Here is a 23,854-nt window from a genome sequence, read left to right on the forward strand (position 1 = left end):
GTGTGTGCTAACACTATCAATAAGTCAAGATGAGACTAAAAAGACTTAATAGATACAAGTTTCCCTTTATCATCCTAAGATTACTACAGAGGCTATATATAGTAAAAGAATTTAGGCCCTAAACAACTACAGAAAAAAACTAATCAACTGCAAGGATGAACAGAAACAGATGAACATTTATTTGGTCTCAAGTGATAAATAATTTAGAGAAATAATTTTCATTAATCTCATAAAAGCATGAAGGACAAATCTTGGGACAAAGAAAAATCTCAAAGTATACTGTTACCTTCCTGACTTTGCAAGTGTAACCATATGAGACCACTGTGTAGGGAAGCCCCACTTAGCCAAACAGCCTTGATGGTTTTCATAGCATAAATCAATCTCTGAAGTTTGCAATGATGACATATGCTTATGGAAGCAAGGGAGAAAAATGTATTTCCAGTTACTTATTCAAGGATACATGCCTACTATATATCTGTTGCTAAGAAATAAAGAGTTGAATCCATTGAATCACTACTCTTAACAATTTAAGAGTCTAAGGAAGCACCAAAAGATCAGTGAATAAATACTTTCAGTGTAGTGTTTCCAAGGGTAGAGCCACACATCCTGAACGGAAATAAGCAAAGGATTCACTCAACATAAATAGGATACCTGGGGTCATACAGCTTATAGCCTAAGAAGAATACAGACAAAAATAGAAGCAATTACAAAAGCGTATGGTAACAGAAATATGGGAGAGCTAAGAAGCACATAGGGTGTCTGCCCAAATCAAAACGAAAATCTAAACTGAGGCCTGAAGAATGACTAAGAGGATGAGAACTGAAGAGAAAAACAGGAAGAGTATTTCATGTCAGAAAGTCAGGAGACGGCAGAGAAAAAAGTAAACAAAATCAAACCAAATCAAATACAAATAAAATGTATAGTACTTTTAAGAAACGAAGTTCTATGTGGCCACAACAGAGAATGCGAGAAGAGGTAAGGCAAAAGATGAAGCTGCAGAGGTAAGCAATACAGGACAGTGAAAGTCATTTGTGAAGAACAACTGGAAGTTCTGGGTATAAGGGAATCACTTAGAAGCCAATTGCAGATTCCCAGCTAAGAGAAGATGATGGCCTGGATCAGGTTAATGGCAGTAGGAACAGAGAAAAATAGATGGATTTCAGGGTAATTAGGATGTGGAATTGACAGAATTTGGTCAGGATGACTCTGGGAAATGCAGGAGAAAAATCAATTAGGGATATCATCAAGGTTTCTAATTTAGGCAAGTCTTTAAGACCTAGTGGTAACATTCTTTGATACTGAGAAGCAAGAAGAATGAGTGGGTTTGGTGGTGGTAGAGGTGGTAGGAGGCTTGGACAAGATAAAGCCTGAGGAATATACATATGAAGATGCCTGACACGTAGTGGGATATATCGGTCCCAAGCTCAAAAGAAAGTTCATCTGGAGATATAAATTTGGAAATTTCCAATGTATGCCTAAGGTGAGAGTATAGAGTGAGAAAAAATAGTAGGTTGGATAGAACCCCGAGGAGCAGTGTTTCAGAAAGAGGCAGAAAAAGATGATTTTGCAAAGTCAATTAGAGTAGATGTGGAGCAGGCCCAGAATGGTGGCCTTGGGAGTAGGGGGTTGTGGTGAAGGGGATTTTACTGGAAATGAAAGGGTATGGCAGTGGTTCTCAAACTTAAGTGTACACGAGTACCACACTAGGAGAGTATATTGTTCAGATTGCTGGGCCACATTCTCAGAGTTTCTGATGCAGTAAGTCTAGAGTTGGGCCTGAGAATATGCATTCTTAAGTTCCTAGTTGATGCTGGTTGGAGAACCAAAATTTGAGAACTTTAGGGCTAGGGTACAGAATAGACTATATGTAGGAGCACTGAAATCATCCTGGATGACAGTAAGCCTTGGGAGAAAAAAAAAGTGAGGGAGATGTCAGCACTACAAATAATTAAGTGGGAGTGACCAAGAAGTCAAACAGACAAAACACAAAGGACTGTGAAATAGCAGGATAACAAACTTCAAAGGATCTATGGATTTTAAACTGAAGTAGACAAACAGTCTGATTACAGCATTTGGGACTGAGGGAGACAATTACTTTACCCCCTGACCATAAGGTATATAGGGGAAAAAAGCTAGCTTCAACTTGAGAGGGTTATAGGGGAATATGTCTTCAGGAAAGAATTGGGTTTGTTTCAATTCAACACCCAAATGAGTTTCATTAGAATTACAACAAGAAATCATTTTTTAATCTACCAAATTGGAAATTAAAAAAATGATAGTAACATAATTGGGAAGGATTCAGTTTCTTTTCATGCTAAGAAAAAAGAATTTTAAGTACATTTCAGTTACTGGACCTTAGGATTAGACATTTAAAAAACATGTTCTATCATTTAATTAACTAACCTTTTAAATTCCAAAAGAAGGGAATTATTTATTTAAAAGAAAGAAAACAGAAGATATATACCAATAGTACACAACCATACAAGGTGAAAAATAGAAATCCCTCTTCCTATTCCTCGACCCCCCAACTGACAACACTATTAAAATTCTCTTACGAATATTCTCAGTTTTCTGTGCATGTACCAGGATGCATATCCAAAAAGCTCAAGAAATCCCAAAGAAGATAAACACACAGAGAGCCACATCTGGATATACCATAGTCAAACTGACCTTAAGCCAAAGACACAGCAAATCATGAAAGCCACAAGTAGTGGACAATGATAATTAATAGCTGCCTTATCAGAAACAACGGAGACAAGACAGCAGCAGAATGACATATTTAAAGTGAAGAGATTATTACATGAAAGGCCAAAGAGCAAAAAAATCTGCAGAAATTGCCAAACTACATTACAAAAAGGTTGCAACAGTTTATACTCCGTATTGTACTATATTCTCACACTCATTAGATATTACCAAATTCTTTAATCCTTACCAATCTGAAATGCAAAAACTTTTTTAAAAAGTTGCAGTATCTAATTTTGATTTACATTTATTCAACTAGACATAGCTAATGTTCATGACCATTTAAAATTTCTTTCACTGTGAACTGCCTGTTCATGTCCTTTCCATAGAACTATCTCCTTTTTAGTGATTTATAAGAGCCCTAATATTAGCCGTATTTGTTTTATGTGTCAGAAATATTTTTCCATTTCCCCTCCAAATAAAATTTCATAAAACAACAGCCTTCTAACTACAACCCACTGCTCAAACTATCCTCTCTATCCACTATCAAACTATCCACTCTAAACTATCCTCCACCATACCACCAAAGTTGTATTTCTAAAATGCAAATCTTATTATCACAGTATTAACAACCTTCTTTGATGAAACTCATTATAAACTATCAAACTCTTTTCAGACTCATCTCTAATCTGCTACTCTGTGCTCTAGCCACCACAAAATACTTAATAGAGAAGTTCATGACCTATGTAAAAAAATACTGGCATCCTTTCTTCAACCAATATGACTCCCTCCACTCCCCCAACCGAGGTTTTTACCCCTTTTATCTTACTCCCTAAGTAAAGTCTCCCTAAACTCTTCAGGTGGAATAATTTGCTTCTTTCTAACTGTAATTTTGTACATACCTTTACATATAAAACAAACTCTGCATTTTAGTTATTTATTATTATGAACATCTTGGGGGAAGGAAATGTATCTTAATTTTTTTGTTCTCCTGTGCTTATGTGCTAATAATAATAATAAGACTCGCAGTAAATGTTTGTGGAATGGATAAAAAGATACAGCAGCCTATACTGATGAAACGTACTGACGAATCTGTATTGATGAAATTGATATATTGATGAAAGAATACACAGAATCAGAAAGTATCAGGGGACAGGATAAAGACAACTGCAAGGATGGTGGTACTTCAAGATGACACATGGCTTATTTTTGCTAGCTTAAAACAATAATTGAAGATTTACTGAAAGAAGGAAACAGTATTAACACAGAGCTGACAACAGTAAATATGTTTTAGTAAACTAAAATAGGTTGATGTTAATAAAGTGGAATCAGTGAGCTTTATAAACCGTGCTGGTTAAAGTCAATTTATAGCTTTATTAGGTTAAGAATTTTGCTCATTAACGCCATGGCTTTACTTTTGTTACCCTCAAATCCCAGTGCTTAAACACAGACATACCTTTCTATATAGGCAATTATCCAGGACTAATTATACAATTTGTTTGAGGATCGTTCAGGCCCTCAATCTGTTTATCCTCCTAGACTGAAGTCAATTAGGTAGCCTGAGGTTATAAAAATAGCACTGGCTCAAGAATTAAGCAACTCGGACTTCATCCCAGGTTCAGGAACCAGCTATGTTTGTTTCTTCAAGTTTCTTTCGCACTTCAAAAGAGAACTTTTCACAAAACGAGTAGTTAGCCAACAATCCACAGCTACAACGCCTCTGGGATTTGTAGCAGAGTTCCAGCTGAAGCCACATTCCCCTTGGGTAGCTCCCAGTGAGTGACAGAGCATGGTAAGGGTACCAGGGCCTGGTCATTTCTGTTCATTGAGGCATTCCTCTATGGGCAATCTATGCAATGAAGTTCCCCACAGGGCTGCCAGAGACTCTCACAGCTGTATCATAGTCTGAGTCTCTTCCTACTGAATTCTCCTCCCTTCTTTCTGTCCTTTAACAGGCATCAGACCTGCATCAAGGTCTGTCCACTCCTGTTCCTCCTCCTCTTTATCCTACACAGAGGCTATCCTGCAATGAATCTCCCTCCTTTTTTACCCTATCTTGGCATCTGCTTCCCAGAGGACCTTAACTGACACACGGACATATCCTATTCTCCAATTCCAAGGTTTACTGAAATGTAGCTATCAGGTATTGCCAAGTTTACTAGAATAGTGACCGAGCATTTAACCAAGTTACAAACAGGCTTTTGCACTATAAAGGAATGTAGATTAGAAAGTCTCTTTAGACTAAAAATTTCACCTCCTTTAAGGTGCTCAGTGAAAATTAATTTGGTTTAACCAACTAACCAATATTCAACATGCGGAATCTATCAAAAATACTTACATAACTGTGTTGTCATCCACTAAGATATCACAACCATGAGCAGGGCACGAAATAGTCTGAAAAAGATTGAAATTTAAACTACGTCTTCAATCAACAAATATTTACTGAATGCTTACCATTGCCAGGCACTTTGCTAGGTTCTGAGGATACCTTAACATTCACAAGATCTTAACCATTCCTTTTCTGTTAAAAAAAAATGTATGTGCACGAATGTGTTTATCACCATAAGCTAATTAGAACTGCTGACCTGCATATTTGGTTTTTCAATCTAAAACTTGAAAGGCAAAAGCAAGAGATGACAGAATTGCCCAACAAGTTTAGTCTGATTTTACAAATATTAATGCCCACTGAGAAAACATTACCTAGACTGGATCTTTAACTGGAATGCCACACTGTAAATACAATAAAAAGACTCAATTATCTTTTAGTTGCTTTAATCTAGAAAACAGTTCCCCATGCAATTCATAATGCAGAATGCTTCACCTATAGTTATGCAACTGTCTAAACACCAGAGGAAATTAAATAGCAACAAAAAAAATAAACAGGCAGCTTTACCTGTCCCATGCCTTCCTCCATTATTTTGGTAGTTAAATATTCACTCCAGCACTGCATACAAAATTTATGTCCACATTCAAGGCCAGTGAAATACTGTAACAAAAATAACACATGGACTTTTAAAAGATATTATCAAACAAATCACTATACATAGTGACACAATAAGGTTCTATGACGTCACATTTTTCGTACTGGCTATAATGTCCAACTTGACAAGACTAGTTGGGCCTCTAAAATGAAGTTCTAAGTAATTAAATCTAGAAATATAAATACAATGAACACAAAACATCTAATTAATGAGAAATGCATCCATGCTAGATACCTACAATTTTTAGGAAAGGCAGACAAGAAGAAGCTTGTATTAAATATAAGAATATGTCATGTACCAATAAGCATATGAAAAGATGAATATCCTTAGCCATCAGGAAAATGTAAATCAAACCCACAATGAGACACTACTTCACACCCACTAGGATAGCTATAATCCTATAAAAATACAGATAATAACAAGTGTTGGCAAGGATGTGGAGAAATTAGAACCCTTATGCACTGCTAGTGGGAATGTAAAATGGTGCCAGAATTTGGAAAACACTCTGGCAGTCCACTCATAGGTATATACCCCAAAGAAATGAAAACATATGTCCACACAAAAACTTGTACACAAATGTTCATAGCAGCATTATCCATACTAGCCCAAAAGTGGAAACAACCCAAATGTCTGTCAGCTGATGAATGAATAAACAAAATGTGGAATACTCATATAATGGAATATTATTTAGCCTTAAAGAGGAATAAAATATTGATACGTACTACAACATGGATAAACCTTGGAAATGGTATGCTAAGTGAAAGAAGCCAGTCACAAAAGAACACAGACTGTTTGATTCCATTTATATGAAAGGTCCAGAATAGGCAAATTCATAGAGAAAGAAAGTAGATTAGTGGTTCCCTAGGGCTGGAGGGCTTGGGGAGAAATGGGAAGTGACTGAAAAGGATATGGGGTTTCTTTTCGCAGTTATGAAAATGTTCTCAAAGTAACTGTGGTAAGGACTGCACAACTCTGTGACTATACTAAAAACCACTTTAAACAGGTGAATTGTATGGTATGTGAATTGTATCTCACTAAAGCTATTATAAAAAAATATATCACACAAATATAGGACTTCATAGCGCTGCATGGAACACAGCTAACCTAGAAAATAAATAAAATACTATTGAAACCAAAAGACTTACTCAGCTAAGAATAATATAACATTTTGGTCTAATCTTCTATTACTTATATGATTTGAAATAATATTAATTTGAGGAATGGTTAAATGAAGTATTCTATATTCTATAATGGGATATTAACAAGTACTTCAAATAACATTAGAGAGTCTAGACTAGGATTATATTTCAAAAAGACAAATAATGGGCGCCAGCCCGGTGGTGCAGTGGTTAAGTTTGCATGTTCCGCTTCGGCGGCCCAGGGTTCACTGGTCTGGATCCTGGCTGTGGACCTACACACTGCTTGTCAAGCCATGCTGTGGCAGGCGTCCCACATATAAAGTAGAGGAAGATGGGCATGGAGGTTAGCTCAGGGCCAGTCTTCCTCAGCAAAAAAGAGGAGGATTGGCAGCAGATGTTAGCTCAGGGCTCATCTTCCTCAAAAAAAAAAAAAAAAGACAAACAATGGTTGACACATTTTAGTTTAAGAATATTTTACAATATTTACCACTTTATTATTTTAAGTGAATAAGTAATAGAGGCTCATGGTTAAAAACAACTATTTAACAGTATGAGATTATGCTGAAAAAATAAGGCTCCCTCATCCTCATTCTTGTCCTATACTTCTCTACCCAGAAGTAATCATTATTTTCCAACATCTTACATATTCTTCCAGAGATGTTCTAATGTACACAGGTGTACGCACACACACAGTAGGAGTACCAGATACTCTCTTCTGCATCTTGGATTTCTTTACTATTATTATTTAACCGATTTCTGATGTGGTTTTACATTGGTACACATGGGTCCACCTCTTTTTACAGTCTGTATGAAGGTACCACAATTTATTTAAACAGTCTACTATTAAATGGACATTTAGACTACCTTTTTCCTACTATGCTACTGCATTGACCATATATACATCTTTGTGATCATATGAACGTATCTTAGGACAAATTTTTAAAGGTGAAATTATAACAGGTATACATTTACAATTTGATAGGTTATTACCAAGCTTTGTTCAAAGAAGTTGTAGCAATGTATACTGTTCAAGAGAATTTGGTCCCTCACACCCATGCCAACATAGTTTATTTTCCAAATCCTTGATCTTTGCCAATCTAACAGGTGAAAATGAACAAACTTCATTAGCTTTCATTTTAATTTCTTTTATTATGAGTGAAGTTTAAACTCTGAAAAAAGATTTAAGGCTGTATATTTCTTTTTCTGTGTACTCTGTCCACCTATTGTACTCATTTTTCCACTTGATCTTTTCTTAATGATTTAGTGGGAATTTTCACTTATTTAGGAAATTGGCTGTTTTTAAGTGTGGAAAATGTTTTCTCCCAGTTTCAATTCTGAATGCTCATGTTTCGCTGCCACGCAGAAGCTTTTTATTTCTATGTAGCAAAATGTATTAGCTTTAAAACTGATGGCTTCTAAATTAATTAACTTTGATATAAAGCATTAGGTAGAAATCTAAGTTTCCACTCCAGATGGCTACCAAGTTGTTCCAACACCAGTTACTGAATAATCCACCTTAATTGAAATGCCTCCTCTATAACACACTCAATTCTCCTCATGCATATTTTACTCTATCCTGTTCCACTGCACTGCCTACTCTTGTATTTGGTAGGACTAATCCTCCCCAACTCCATCAATTTATTCTTCTTTTTCAATATTTTACTATTACTCTATTCCCAAATATTCAAGTCATCCTTTTATCGCCCTTTGTATTTAAAGTTTTCTTCATATAGATTCACATTTCTTGCCAAATTTATTCCTAGTTCTTTTATTCTTTTTGTGGCTCTTATAAGTGGGATTTTTTTTATTCTATTACATTTTCTAACTAGCAGTTATCTGAAATATACTTATGAAATTTCTGATGTTGTTTATGATATTACATGCAAATAAATAGGATACAAAATTCTATATTGTAGCATATCAACATAAAAAAATGCCTAGAAGCAGCCATGGAAGAAAATGTGTCAGAGTCCTGAGACTGGTTTTTAGACCAAATGACATGGAAAATATTTATGAAGTTTAAAATATGGTGCTATTCAGATTGACAACGATTCTAACTCATTCACAAAGCAAGTGAAGGTAAATATTTGGGAAATCAGTACTCTTGTCCATTAAAAAAAAGATCTGGGAAACAAAAAAATCTATTCTCTGGGGGCCAGCCCCATGGCCGAGTGGTTAAGTTCGCGGGCTCAGTGGCCCAGGGTTTCACCGGTTCGGATCCTGGGTGGGGACGTGGCACCACTCATCAGGCTACGTTGAGGCAGTGTCCCACATGCTACAACTAGAATATACAGCTATGTACTGGGAGGATATGGGGAGAAAAAGCAGGAAAAAAAAAAAAGAAGAAGAAGAAAAAGAATATTGGCAACAGTTGTTAGCTCAGGTGCCAATCTTTTAAAAAAAAAAAAATCTATTCTCATTAGTCCCCACTAGTGGAGGAGATCTGGCACTAACTTGTTGCCAGATCACTAATGGAGGGTATTTGATTTTCAGTTATAATGAGAAGTGGCATTCTGTAAAGAAAAAACATAGCAGAGTAATAATACTAACAACGCTACAATGTTTTATTCATAACTTAACAACACACACACATCCTCATGTGCTTTATTCTTTTTTTCAAATAAGAATCCTAAAGACTAAGAGATTAGGGTCACAATGGTTACTAAGTGATCACTATAAGTAACATCTCTATCTTTAGGACTTCTAGACCAGAGCACTCTTATGAGATAAAGCAAAAAAAAGAAAGCTTTCTATACTTTAAAGGCTTCTTTTTGATAATTTTTCTGATTGATAAGACTAAACAAGATAAATTAGAAAAACAAATCACACATGCATGTCTGAAGATCATGCAAAAACTAATCTATGGTATAAAGACATTCATTGTGCTCAAGAGTTGTGTCATTATCACAGATATATCTGAGTATCTTCCAGTCTGTCTTCATTTCCCTTTCCCTCCTCCTCCTTTGACATATCTGTTCCCTTACTGCTTTGTGCTTATTACCTACCTGGCTCCGTGGGCCTTTCCCTGACAAACGGAATCAGATTATCTATTCATCAAACTTATCCCTGTTTACGTTATAAATAAATCTAACCAAGAATACACTAAAAATATATGAAATACTACCTACAAGAGAAATTAATGGTCCTGAAGAAAAAGAACTGAAAGAATAAAACACACTCTTCAAAGTTTCATTTATTGCCACCATTTTACACACAGAGCAACTAATGTCAAACAGAAGTGACAACATTAAGAATTATCTTTCCTCCATCAGAAGTTGCCCATATAATCTCTAAAGCTGAAGCCATTTTGCTTATAAAAACTGAGAAAACACTCAGGGCATCAGTTCTCTCCTCTGTAAAATGGAATGAGTTAAAGAGGAAGATAGGGTTGGACTTAGATCAGACGTTTTCAGTGTTCCCAGGAGCGCCAAGATTCAGAGGTGTGTCAGGGATGGACTACCCTCACAATCTTGAACTTTGCATGTATCTATTTAACATATCTTAATCTTAGAAAATATAAATTATTCACTTCATAAAAATGAGACACTGTAGCCAAAGCTGTATTTCCTAGTAGAATAAGGTGTTAGTACAGCTAGATCTTACGCTTTTATTCAAAACTGTCATAAAATGAGCAACTGTTGCCAGGATTAAGAAACCCCTGAATTGGCCACAACACAAGCAGGGCAAGGGTCGGGAGCAGCAGGGGCAGGGAGGAATCTATGAACTTAAAAAGTGCTCCAAAGTCTCTGGAAGTTGTTTTTAAAGAAGAGACCACCCAGGATAGTTAACCCCAAAGTGTTATCTAAGCTACCAGAAGCATTTATTTAAAAACTTGTCTTTATGTGGCACTGTATAAAGCTAAAGGTGCTTTCTAGAAAGATAAAGGTATTCAAGATACACGTTAATAAAAGGCAAGTATTCCTGTTTGAAGAGATTAGTGGATACTGAAATGCAGAAGTTAAACAATATAAGTAAAGAAATTACTCATCCAATTAACAAAGCTTCAATGAAGAATCTCAGGTGAATTTACTGCAAAACTGAAGAGGTTAAAATTATCCTTCTATATTAGTCTAAGAACTATAAGAAGTCCTAATTTCATCATGATTATATTTTTCATAACACCTGGCAGTTTCCATAACTCTTGAACTTACTTTTCAATCCACATCTCTGTTTGCTTTCTTGTCCTGTCACTTACTTAGCAAAACTTTCTTTAAAAAAGTGATTTGTTTGTATTTATCGCCTCCACTTTCTTTCCCTCCTTCAAGTCAATGAATCTTCAGTCCATGCAGTGTCGTTTTGCCTCTTACCACACTACTTAAAATAACTTTTCAAGATCATCAGTAAACTTCTTGTTGTTAATTCCAAATTTACTTTTCAATTCTTTTCTCTGAAGCTTTTAGCACTGTTTACCATTCTTGGAAGTGCATTCTCTTCCTTCGGCTTCTGTATTGCTCAATTTTCCTGGTTCACCTAACTAACACACCTTCAGAGGTTAGTTCAAATGTCAATTTCTATGGGAAGTCCTCCCTGATCCAAAACTGGGTTAGGTGTCTTTCCAACACATTCCCACAGTATTATGCCCTATCAAAGCATTTACTGTCCTTTTTGAATACATAATTTTACTTGTCTGCCTAGCCAACCTGTAAAATTATCTGAAGCAGGCATTATGACTTTACGCTCCACTGTATTTCTAATACTCAGAGTAGCGCCTGGTGTGTCGAAAGAATGAAGGAAGGAAGGAATGAGGGAATGAACAAACGGATAGTAGGTTCTCCATCATCGGTTACAAGTACAAGCAAAACTTACACCTCAAATCTCCAGTCATGATTTTCCATTCTAATTTGCTGAGACTGTTACACAATATCAAGTGCATTGAGAAAGTTCTAGGGGTATGTATAAGCAGCTAGCTTTAGTACTCAAATTACATTTAAGATTTAAACTAAGGAGGAGCTGGTTATAATAGAGAAGGAGGAGAAATGCCAAGGAGTAAGAAAACTTCGTATAATCTGAGACAAATTTCTTATTTGGGTCTTAGTATTACCTCACAGAAACATTTATAAACTGTAAACACTCTACAAATGTCAACTGGCAAACAGAATCTGCTAAAGAAAGATAATAAAATGGTCAAAACATGAATTTAATGTATTTTTAATAGTAGGCTAACTTTTTTAAGATACTCAAGTAAAGACTGTGATTTAAGGAGAGGGAAAGGACACAATTTTCAGGCTGGTAGAGATTTGAAAGAATATCTTGTTCAACTCATTTGAAAGATAAAAAAACTGAGACCCAGGGGCTGACCCGGTGGTGCAGCGGTTAAGTCCACACTTTCTGCTTCAGTGACCCGGTGTTCACTGGTTTGGATCCCAGGTATGAACCTATGCACCACTTGTTAAGCCATGCTGTGGCAGGCGTCCCACACATAAAGTAGAGGAAGATGGGCACAGAGGTTAGCTCAGGGTTAATCTTCCTCAAAAAAATAAATAAATAAATGAAATTTAAAGATCAAAAAATCAAACAAAAAACAAAACTGAGACCCAGTGAGATTAAATTATTTACTACCCAAATCCAAATAGCTAGTGTTATAGCTATGATCAAAACTTGAGAATTTGGGAAATTCAATTCAGCACTTTACCTACTGAATTATTTTAACTCACTGATTTTTCTATTTCTCGAAGAGTACTTAACTTTCTTTCAAAACCTCTTTTCTACTTACACACTTACACGAGAACAAATCAGTTCCCTTCAAATAGGCCTCTCTGTAGAGATATACATATAAAATTCTAAGATAAACAATGAAAAACCATCAATACATTAAAATATATAATAGTAGTGACAAAGACCTGGAATATAGTAATTATTAGAAAAGAGCTGCTTAACTATTAAAGCAGAGAATATGAACAAGATAATTAGAATTACTGTAGAATTACGTTATTTCTTAGATATTTTGAAACACCTTAAGAGGTGAATTCCAACTAACAATACATTTATGCCACAAATATAATTTTCCTATGGTTACTAATAAAGTAAGGCCTTCATAGGAAGATTATGTTTGATTTTTGGTCCTCCTTTCCGCTCCAATTCTGTCACCTTGCTAAAGAAACTGTCAAAATGGATCTATGTAAGTGAAAATCTTTTGTTATAAAGAATCCTGAAAGCTCCTTAACGAAGTAGTATGAAAGACATTTTATAAGTGTTTTGGATATGTATTAAAAAAAACTTAGTTTTAAGTCTATTTTAATTTGGATGGAAAATAATTCTATTCACTGCCACCTATTACAGCATTCTCCCTTGGTGGCAAAACAAACTTGGAAAAGACTTAGGTGTGTAATGACAACATGGACAAGGTGTTGCTTTAAAAAGCAAATGGGGGAGAAGGCAGGGAAAACAAGCTCTTATTCTTTCTCTTCCTTTCCTTACCCTTAATATATTTATTGATAGGTTACTGCTTTACTACAATCCCAGACTCCCAGATCTTCCTTTGTTTAATAATGAAAGTTGATTTACCCTCTGAAATACAGAGTCAGAGCTAGCCTTAAACTACCAGATACTCACCGAGTTAGGGTAGTTCAAGTAGCAGATCTGACAAGGCATATCCTGTGCTGATGACCTTGTATTCATCTGGCGTGTTCGAGACTTTTTACTTGGATTAATTACATGACACTCAGCAAAGAGCTTCTCCAGGTTTCCATCAAAGTACCTGTATTATTTAAACAGAAAGGATGAGAGCCCAGCAATTGCACACTGTTAGAGCTCTCCAAAAACCTCATTTTCTACAGGGAAAACCAATGAGCTGAATTAAAATAAACCAAGATCATAACCTTTTTTGCTCAGAGGAAATGAGTTGTATGGCTACAAACTGTAGCAAATAGTGGTATATATGTATGAAAACAGATTGAGTTTTTGTTGCTATTTTGCTATTTTTACTGTTTTTATACTGGGAAGTTAAGCTATTAGTATTTTAACAGTACTACAACTAAAACTTCAAGATGAAATCTATACTATCTCTAGTGGTTTTGAAAAGGCTAGGTTCTATGTTACACAAACGAATTAATTTTATTAACAATTTTAGTTATATCAGTTTAAATATATTAGCAAGTAAACCACCTACAAATCATACCTTATCCCATAAATCATTTAAAAAATGAAATTATGATGTTTCATTCTACAAAATAGACTTGCTTTCTAAATATTCTTTTGAAATAATTTTTAATTTACTAGGAAAGGGGAGGAAGGAGGAAATGAAAAAGTATATTTTAAAATGTTTTGATATCAAATGATCTATATATTAGCTTTTCATAAACTATGCTATGTATCTAAACATACAGAAGTAGTTTCACTATCTAAGATATCAAGAGCATGGTATACCAAGTATTATCTACAGTTTCAACTAAACTACAAACTTCTTGGCAGAGGATAGTGGTAAACACATTGTACAATATTTCCATTAATCTAGATGAGACATGGTTCCTGGTCTCCTGAAATATCTTAATATTCTAAAGGGAAAAGCAATAGACATAAAAACTTCCAATCTGGGAATCAATATAACCAGCAAAAATACTAATGCAGAATCTGGTCAATTACTTTTTAGTTTGTAAAGCCCAGGTTTCAATAACTACAATGTTCTCTACATAGAAACAGGAGATTCTCAAGTTAAAAAATAATCGATACTCAAAAGAGATTTCTAACATTTCTAATAAAGGTCTTGTTCAGGTTTTGTGTCAAAGCACTTACTATATTTCTAGAAAATCACTCAAATGAGAACAAGACAAATCACTCTCCTAAGACTAATAAATATCTCTTTATAAATACTTTGACTACAATATGTTTCAATGAAATGATCAAATTATCAAAAGGTCAACATGTTATAAAAGGAGAATACATATGAAGTTAAAGTTGTCCCTGACGATTCAGCTCATCAAAATACATAGAGCAGAAAACCAAATGCTTTCCTACAAATTTTATCTCTCAGAAAAACTAAGATGCCAACTTTCATCTGAAAAATAGAAAGCATACAAAGCTAACATTAAATAGGAATAGGTAAACAAATTAAACACATTGTTTTTATAAAAAAATTCATGCTCACAAGAAAAGACAAACTTCTGTCATCCTTAACTTGACTACACAAAATTAGTGACTCTCAACACTTTGGTGAACACTCTAGACAGCATTCTATGCAAATAGACATGTGTCCATAATTTCATATAAATATCATACTCTAGAATTATAACTTGCTTTCTTCACTAAACAACATGTAACAGACAAGCTCTGTCAGTGAACATAGGTCCACATTTTTTTTTTTACTGTTGCATAATATTCCACTGTGGGTCCGTGCTATAATTTACTTAACCAACCTTATACTGAGGGGCATTTTAGATGTTCCGTAATAAACAATCCTAGATTAAAATCTTGGGCCATCTAATGGGGGGCAAATATCTAGACTTAACTTGCATTTCTTTATAAGTGAAGTTGAACACATTTTTCTGTGAAGATATTATTATTTTATGAGTTCAGCACAAAAACAGCTAGAGGAACCCTCTGCCTCACAGAATGCTTTCTTCCTCAGTTTCTAACTTGCCTTTCAATCTTGTTTAATACTGTTTAACTGCCACTTTCAATTTTTATGTAGGAAAATTTATCATCCAACCCTGTTGTGACTTCTGGATTTCATATCAAGCTTTAAAAGATCTCTATATGCAAAGAGTATAAAACTTCATCCATGATTTAGGCCTTTCCTTTAAACTGTTTCCACTAAAACTGTTGATTTCCATAGAAATTATTTTTGTGTAATAAGGAATAAAGCAGGGCTTCCAGTTCATTTTGATCCAAAAGGCTAACCACTTAATGAAGAGTGTTTCAACTGCCTGAAACACTTCTTCCTACTTTAGGTCTTAGCTTAAATCTCATTTCCTCAAATAAGTCTTCTTTGACAGTTCCTCCTCGCCAAATTAGGAAAGGTTCCCTTGTATTGCATCCTCACTGTACTTTGTACTACTGCACAAGATTTATCACATTACTGACTCTGTAATCACTATTTATTTTATCTTTTCTCTGCTAGAATGTAAACCCCACGAGGACTTTATCACTGCTGTAGCTCCAGTGTCTAGAAGAATCTTATTATAAGCATTCAATTTCTTTTTAAAGAGTAACTGACGTAAAGAGTAACTTGTTAAAGATAACTGATCGTTATAAATCTGAATTCCTTTGCTTTAGGCATATTTCTTAAAGATAGCAATACTGGAGTTCATAGCTTTTTGATTTATTCTGGAATGCACCAAAGAACTTTGAAATACTCACCTGGTAAACATAAGGGAGAGTTTAAGAATCCACTCATATTGTTGGGCATAGCAGGCCTAGAAATCTTTTTCTTTTATTAAGTTCCATTTTACAAGAAATGTAAAATTTTAAGATATGTTTTGTTTTTATTTTTACTTATTACACGGTCTGTCCCACCAATGACTCAGCAATGCTTATTTGGAAGATAGTGAAATCTAATTTATTTTTACAAAACATAACTTAAAATGAGTACTTACATCTATTTAATTTGTCAACTTAAAACAGTATCTTGATTGTCCTTATGTTATATGACCCTATACTTAACCTACTAGTTTTGGTTGGAACTTCCTGGAGCTTCTCCCAGTTGACTATTATTTTATACAATCTTTTCACCAATTACATTATTTTTACATTATATAGTTTTCCTTTCAAGAATGATAAAAACTGCTTTTTGTTTCCTCAACTTGATTAGCCTAATTACTTAGACATAATTCAAATGTTCAAATGTATTCAAATACTCACTTGGTCAAATTTGCCCCAGCTTCCACCACCACCACCCACACCCCCGACCCCCAATATTCTCTATATTGACAGTGCCCATTTTCTTCTGGTATATACTGTTATTGAAGTTTGCAGTCAAAATAATTTTTCTCATTTTATAATTTAAATCATTTTTCAGCTGGCATATACATAGGTTTTTTTCTTCAATCTTTAAGTTTAGTAGTTCTATAAGGTTTATCTTAGCATTTAACTTTCTTTTTTGAAATACCATTCAGGTAATTACTTCAGATCCTTTAGTTATTAAGACTGCCTTGCTTGATTTGTACACAGCCTTTGTTAATTTGTTAACCATGTTACCATCTGCTACTTCTTTCTTTGTCCTTTTCCTGTCTTACATCTCTATTTTTCCATAGTATGTATCTACACTATTTCTTGCCATTGCCAATGTGCTTTTAAGTTCTGCAAGATTACTACTTGTTGCTTCATCTTTTTCTTAGTTCTGTCAGCTTCCTTTTCATCGTGTTCTGTTGTTTTATCAGTTCATCTTTGATCACTCTTCATGGAGTCTAAGTTTAATTTCTTTAAAGGAACAAAGAAGGTTTTTTCTAATTCTGATAGTTTTACTAAAGACTAGTATGCTTAGAGTGACATCAGCATCATGGCGGAGTGATCTCTTGCCTTAGACTCTCCCTCCTGAGACACAGGAAAACAGACATTCATAAACCAAGAAAGGACATTCATACAACACAAAAGACATCTGAAAGACCCAGAAAGCCATACATCTGAAGGTGTAGATGCTGAACCCCCAGGAGGAAGTGGAAGGAGGTATGAGGATCTCCTCACCGTTCCCCAATGGTGGTGACCCAGGGGGCTCTCAGAAAAGAAGGGGGAGGACTGGCTGTCCAAGGGAACAGCTTTGCTCTCCAAATTCCCTCACAGATAGTGGGAAAGCCCCACACAGGGGTGGCTAAGCTACTGCAGGGTGTCTCCATCAAGCCAGCACTCCAGAACAGCAGACAGTGCAGACAGAGAGAGAACACCTCTGGGATCACACATGAAAGAAAGTGGCACTCCCCCATCCCAGCTCTCAGCCAGTCACCCAGAAAGCCCTATATACATATGAAAAGCAGCAGCTGTGAGCAACCAAACTGACAACTGTAGACGGGCCCTATCAGAGTAGATTTCAAAGGACAGGCACAGAATCCAGGGCTCACTATGGGATCAGAATACACAGCTCCTAACCCTGCCCCCTCCCAGTGTCAGCAGGTGGAATCTGTGACAAGATACTGTCACTACGCGAAGGCATAAATCCACGCCATCAAACAGTATGAAGAAATACATTAATATATACTCCAGACGAGAAGGAAAATGACAAGTGCCCAGAAATCAACCCTGAAGGCACAGAAATTTACAATCTAAATGACGGAGAATTCAAAATAACTATCATAAAAAAACTCAATGAGTTACAAGAAAATACAGATACTTCAATGAAGTCAGGCTAAAATTAATGAACAGAGAGAATTTTTCACAAAAGAAATTGGAACTATTAAGAAAGATCAATCAGAAATACTGGAGATGAAAAACACAATGGATGAGATAAAGAAAAATCTGGACTCCCTGAATGACAGAGTTGACATTATTGAGGACAGAATTAACAGTCTGGAGGAGAAAATATAGAAATGTTTCACATGGAGGAGGAGAGAGAACTAAGACTAGAAACAAATAAAGAAACTCTCTGAGAAATATCCAACTCCATCAGCAAATGCAACGTAAGGATTATAGAATTCCAGAGGGAGAAGAGTGGGAGAATGGAGCATAAAACTTGTTCAGAGAAATAATAACCTGAGAACTTCCCAAACCTGAGGAAGGAGCTAGAAATAAAAAAGAAGCTATATATCCTAATTATATCAATGTAAAAAGACCTTCTCCAAGGCATACAGTAGTAAAACTGGCAACAGTCAAGGACAAAGAAAAAATATTAAGGGCAGCAAGGCAGAAGAAAATAACTTACAAAGGAGCCCCTACAGGCTAGGAGAGGGTGGAACGATATATTCAAAATTTTGAAAGACAGAAACTTTCAGCCAAGAATATCCAGCAAAAATATCCTTCAGATATGATAGAGAAATAAAAACTCTCCCAGATAAGCACAATCTGAGGGAGTTCATCGCCACAAGACCCCATATCCCACAAGAAATGACCAAGAAGGCCCTCACACCTTGAAGAAGAAAAAAAAGGAAAAAGAAAAAGAAAGGGTTTACAAAGCCTTGAGAAAGGAGATAAACAGGCAGACAAAATCAGAAAACTGCAGCTCTCTATCAGAACAGGTTAACAAACAATATAACATTAAAAATAAAGGGAAAGAAAACATCAAAAATAATTCTAATCTCGTCATTTTAACCACAAACGCACAACACAAGATGAAATAAGCTGTGACAAGAACAACTTAGAAGGGGTAGAGGAAAGGGATGGAATTGGCTTAGACTAAGGAAATAAGAGGCTATCAGAAAATGGACTGTCTGATCTATGAGATTTTTTTATACAAACCTCATGGTAACCACTAAACAAATAATCAGAACAGAGACACAAATAATAAAGAGAAAACTGAGAAAACCATCACGGAGAACTACCAAACTGAACTGACAGTCCAAATACGCAGGACAAGAAACAAGGGAAACAAAGAACAAATGGGAAACGAGACCTAAAATGGCAGCATTAAGCCCTCAAACATCAACAATCACTCTAAATGTAAAGGGATCGAATTCTCCAATCCAAAGACAAAGAGTGGTGGGATGGATTAAAAAACAAGATCCAACAATATCCTGCCTCCAGGAAACACACCTCAGCTCTAAAGACAAACAGAAGCTCAGAGTGAAGGGATGGAAGACGATACTCCGAGCTAATGGCAAACAAAAGAAGGCAGGTGTTGCCATACTTATATCAGACAAAGTAGACTTCAAGATAAAATAGGTGTGGGCCAGCCCAGTCATGCAGCAGTTAAGTTCGCATGTTCCGCTTCTCAGCAGCCCGGGGTTCACCAGTTCAGATCCCGAGTGCGGACACGGCACCACTTGGCAAAAGCCATGCTGTGGTAGGCGTCCCACATATAAAGCAGAGGAAGATGGGCAGTAGTTAGCTCAGTGCTAAGCTTCCTCAAAAAAAAAAAAAAAAAGATAAAATAGGCAATGAGAGATAAAGAGGGTCAGTATATAATGATAAAAGAGACACTCGACTAAGACGACATTACACTTATATATGCACCCTACACAGGAGCATCAAAGTCCAAAAAGCAACTATTAATGAAACTAAAAGGAGATATTAACAACAACACAGTAATAGTAGGGACCTTAACACCTCACTTACATCAATGGATAGATCATACAGAAAGTCAACAAGGAAAACAGTGGAATTAAACAACCAACCAAACCAGATAGACTTAACAGATTAACAGAACACTCCATCTGAAACCAGTAAAACACACATTCTTCTCCAGTGCAGAGTATACTGGAATATACTCAAGGATAGACCACATGTTGGGAAACAATGCAAATTTAAGACTGAAATCATATCAAGTATCTTTCCAACCATAAAGCTATGAAACTAGAAATAGACTACAAGAAAAAAGCTGGGGGAGAAAGCCCCATGGGTGAGTGGTTAAGTTTGTGCACTCTGCTTCAGCGACCCAGGGTTTCCCTGGTTTGGATCCTGGGCGTGGAACTAGCACCACTCAAGCCATGCTGAGGCAGTGTCCCACATGCCACAACTAGAAGGACCTACCACTAGAATACACAACTATGTACTGGGGGGCTTTGGGGAGAAGAAGGAAAAATAAAATCTTAAAAAAAAAATCTATTGTGGAAAACAAAAGAAAAAAGTGACAAATATGTGGAGACTAAACAACATGCTACTGAACCACCAATGGATCACTGAAGAAAAAAAGACTACTACGCTCAAGAATATGGGTAGATTCTTAACTCTCCATACTTTGTTTACCTGGTCATTATTTGAAGGTTCCTGCATTTTGCTGGCTTTTATGTACATTCTTGTGACAAACAGGCCAAAATGAAGAGAGTGATTCAATGTGAAGCACTGCAGTTCAGGCACCTTGTTTAACAAGTTACAACATCTTTCTCTCTGCTTCACTGACTTTGGTAAACAGTTGCAAAGCTTATCTTAGGACACTGTGGCCTTCCTTTCTTACAACTCTTGCCCCTTCTTTTGAGAAAACTATACCGATGAAAATAAAAATGGAATGGCAGTGTGGTTTTCCTGTAGTCCAGCCTCTCCTCAGTGAGGGAAGAGCACAATTAGAGTATCGTGACCCCACGTCTCACATGGCCTAGATTTCTCTAGATTAAGATTGTCAGAAGAGGGGCCGGCCTGGTGGTGCAGCAGTTAAGTGCACACGTTCCGCTGTGGCGCCCCGGAGTTTGCCGGCTCGGATCCCTGGTGCGGACATGGCACCACGTGGCAAGCCATGCTGTGGCAGGCGTCCCACATATAAAGTAGAGGAAGAAGGGCACAGATATTAGCTCAGGGCCAGTCTTCCTCAGCAAAAAGAGGAGGATTGGCAGCAGATGTAAGCTCAGGGCTGATCTTCCTCAAACAAAAAAAGATTGTTAGAAAGCAATTTGAGAGATTTGTCAGTAGAGATTATAAATCCTCTTCTCTAGGGTTCTTTCTGTTCATTCAGTATGTTTATAGAAATATAGTTAAGCCAACTGGCACTTAATCAGCCAATTTTCCAGAATATCTAGATATTAATTTTTCATTTTACTTGGCTGCTAGATAGAAATATACTAAATCATATAAATTAAATTTCAAGGCAGGAATAGTTTCAGCCTAAAAACTGTCTGGTTGTGGGGAGGGGAGACACGGCTGGTATGTAGGGTACATCACTGGTGAGTATTTCTTTTTGAATTCCGAATGACTGCAGCATCCCTGTTTGCCATTTCAATATTTAATTTTGCCATTAGGAGTTTATTTTAAAAGTCATTACAGATTCATACTTCATAAAAAGACCACTGTCTAAGTAGTACTCATTTTCACAACAGAATCAGAAAAGCAAAAATGTTAAGCTAATTTAAAGTTATACATGGCTTTTCTACTCTATGTTCTTAAGGTATCAGAGTTCAGTCTCCTTATAGTTCATTAATGCTCCCATCACATATTTTTTATTTTTAAAGATGTTATTTTTCCTTTTTCTCCCCAAAGCCCCCTGGTACATAGTTGTATATTTTCAGTTGTGGGTCCTTCTAGCTGTGGCATGTGAGGTGCCACCTCAGCATGGCTGGATGAGGGGTGCCATGTCCCTGCCCAGGGTCCTAACTGGCAAAACCCTGGGTCACCACAGTGGAGCATGCGACCTTAACCACTTGGTCATGGGGCCAGCCCCAACCCATCACATATTCATAACAAGTCAACTATCTATTGCTATAAGCCTTAGAAGGAGCCAAAACAAACACACACATATATGAAAATTTATTAAAATATATTATACATTTTATATATATCCATGTATAAACACGCATATACACATATTTTACTTCTTAATAACCAAATAACTTTAGTTTCAACATTGTCATGCGGCATTTTATGGGTACCAGACTTCAATTTCAACGGCAACAAAACAGTCACAATTATTCTATACCTTAATCATAGTTCTGACAAAGGACTAGAAAAGATCTGTGACATCAACATCTCTCCTAGGTATTGCCATTTATCTATCCTTTGGCCCCATTAACTTGCTTCTAATGGTGTAATTTTTTCCACTTTTAGAAAAGATATACTTAAGCAAAAATGTCAAAGGAGCAAAGGAATAGATTAAGTTCATTTAAATCACGTGGATGACTAAGAATTGCCATCATATTTATAAAAAGCAAAAATAATAGATTAGACATGAAAACAACAGTCTTTAAAATAGCAAAATATTTTGAATAAGAGAGTAGACATACTAGGAGAGAAAGCTTTCCAGTCTTTAAATATAGATATTAGTTTCAGAGCTTAATCCTCATTTTCTATAGAAAGGAACCAGTAGAGATAGTACAGTATGGTAGTATAAGCAAGTTATTAAATACTGAAGTAAACAGTTCTTTCTCTTCTAGGGAATGAGACTGGAACTCAGGGTTTGGAGCACTATTTTTCATTTATAACCCTTGTAAAACTATTATACTTTTGAAAACCTATAATTACTTCAATAAAAGTTTAAATTTAAAAAGGGTTCCCCAAGTACAATGTAAACTTTCATACAAATTAAAAGATTCACTGCATCTTTTGTGTTTTTTAAAGGTATTCTTTCAAAACAAGGACTAAAATCAGAATGTCAGATGACTGGAACACATATGAACCTCTACTAAAGTTCAGAAATCCAGAAAACTAAAACTAAAGTCTTAGGGATAGAAAATTTCTTTTTCTAAGGAAGACTTTTGGCCCTCATAAGAAAAAAGATCTAATGAGGACTTACACAAGTCTATAAGAACTTGCTTTAAAAGTTTTGGGGTTTTTATGCTAATCTAAAAAATAAATTTAATTCCCATTTTACTATTAATGTATTATGTGGTTTATAGCTAAATAAACATACTGATCATGTATTTTCAAAGAAAATGTAGAACATTTTTTGAGATTCTAAGATTTTTCCCCTACCAGGGAAAACTCAGCCTAATAAAAAACCAGCATGACAGTAAAATCTCTTGAGCTTGCTTACTGCTAAGCAAAACTCCAGTTGACAAACAAACTACTACATAATGTACTTTCAAATTGCAGTACAAAAATCTTATTGCATAATTTTTGAGAAACTTTCTGTCATTTGTTCCCCCATACCTTACCCTTTTTGGTTCTGAGCCATGATGAAAGTGTATTAAGAAACTAACCACAATGAAATAGATGTAAGATAACTCTTTCTAGACTTGAATTAGCAAAATCATAAGAGACACAACAGACTAAGCCATCTTCCAAAAAGGCTCCCACCTCTATTTATTACAGAAAAATTTAAACATACAAAAGCCAAAAGAACAGTAAATTGAACTCTCACATACCCACCATCCAGCTTTAACCATTATCAACATATTGCCAATGAAAAAAGCTTTTTTGGAGAATAAGATTTTATTCTCATGTGAACTTTCAAGGTAGATCTGAAACTATGTCAGATATTTTAAGAAGTTAACAACTATTCCCTTCATAATAGGGAAGAGAGAATCCTATACTAGAGGCTTCAAAAGACACAGATGCTGGTTTCATCGGGTGTTCCACCCACACTTAGACACGTATCATCTTCACTGGTAG

The 23,854-nt window shown here is 35.8% G+C and overlaps 1 protein-coding gene across 4 annotated transcripts in view; it reads right to left on the bottom strand.

The window, feature by feature from the left end:
- Positions 1–23,854, bottom strand: part of LOC103555466 (E3 ubiquitin-protein ligase ARIH1) — a 188,513-nt gene that overhangs the window by 104,082 nt on the left and 60,577 nt on the right. For all 4 annotated transcript variants that reach the window (XR_011527008.1, XM_070575522.1, XM_070575532.1 and 1 more), the window contains 3 exons: positions 13,355–13,499; positions 5,576–5,668; positions 5,021–5,076 (listed from right to left, as the gene is read on the bottom strand). Coding sequence is in view for 3 of the 4 variants with exons in the window: in XM_070575522.1 (XP_070431623.1) it covers positions 5,021–5,076; positions 5,576–5,668; positions 13,355–13,499 (294 nt within the window). In the remaining variant the exon portion in view is untranslated. The remainder of the gene's footprint in view (positions 1–5,020; positions 5,077–5,575; positions 5,669–13,354; positions 13,500–23,854) is intronic.

The sequence above is a fragment of the Equus przewalskii genome, chromosome 1 (genome assembly GCF_037783145.1).
Source record: "Equus przewalskii isolate Varuska chromosome 1, EquPr2, whole genome shotgun sequence".
NCBI lineage: Eukaryota > Metazoa > Chordata > Mammalia > Perissodactyla > Equidae > Equus > Equus przewalskii.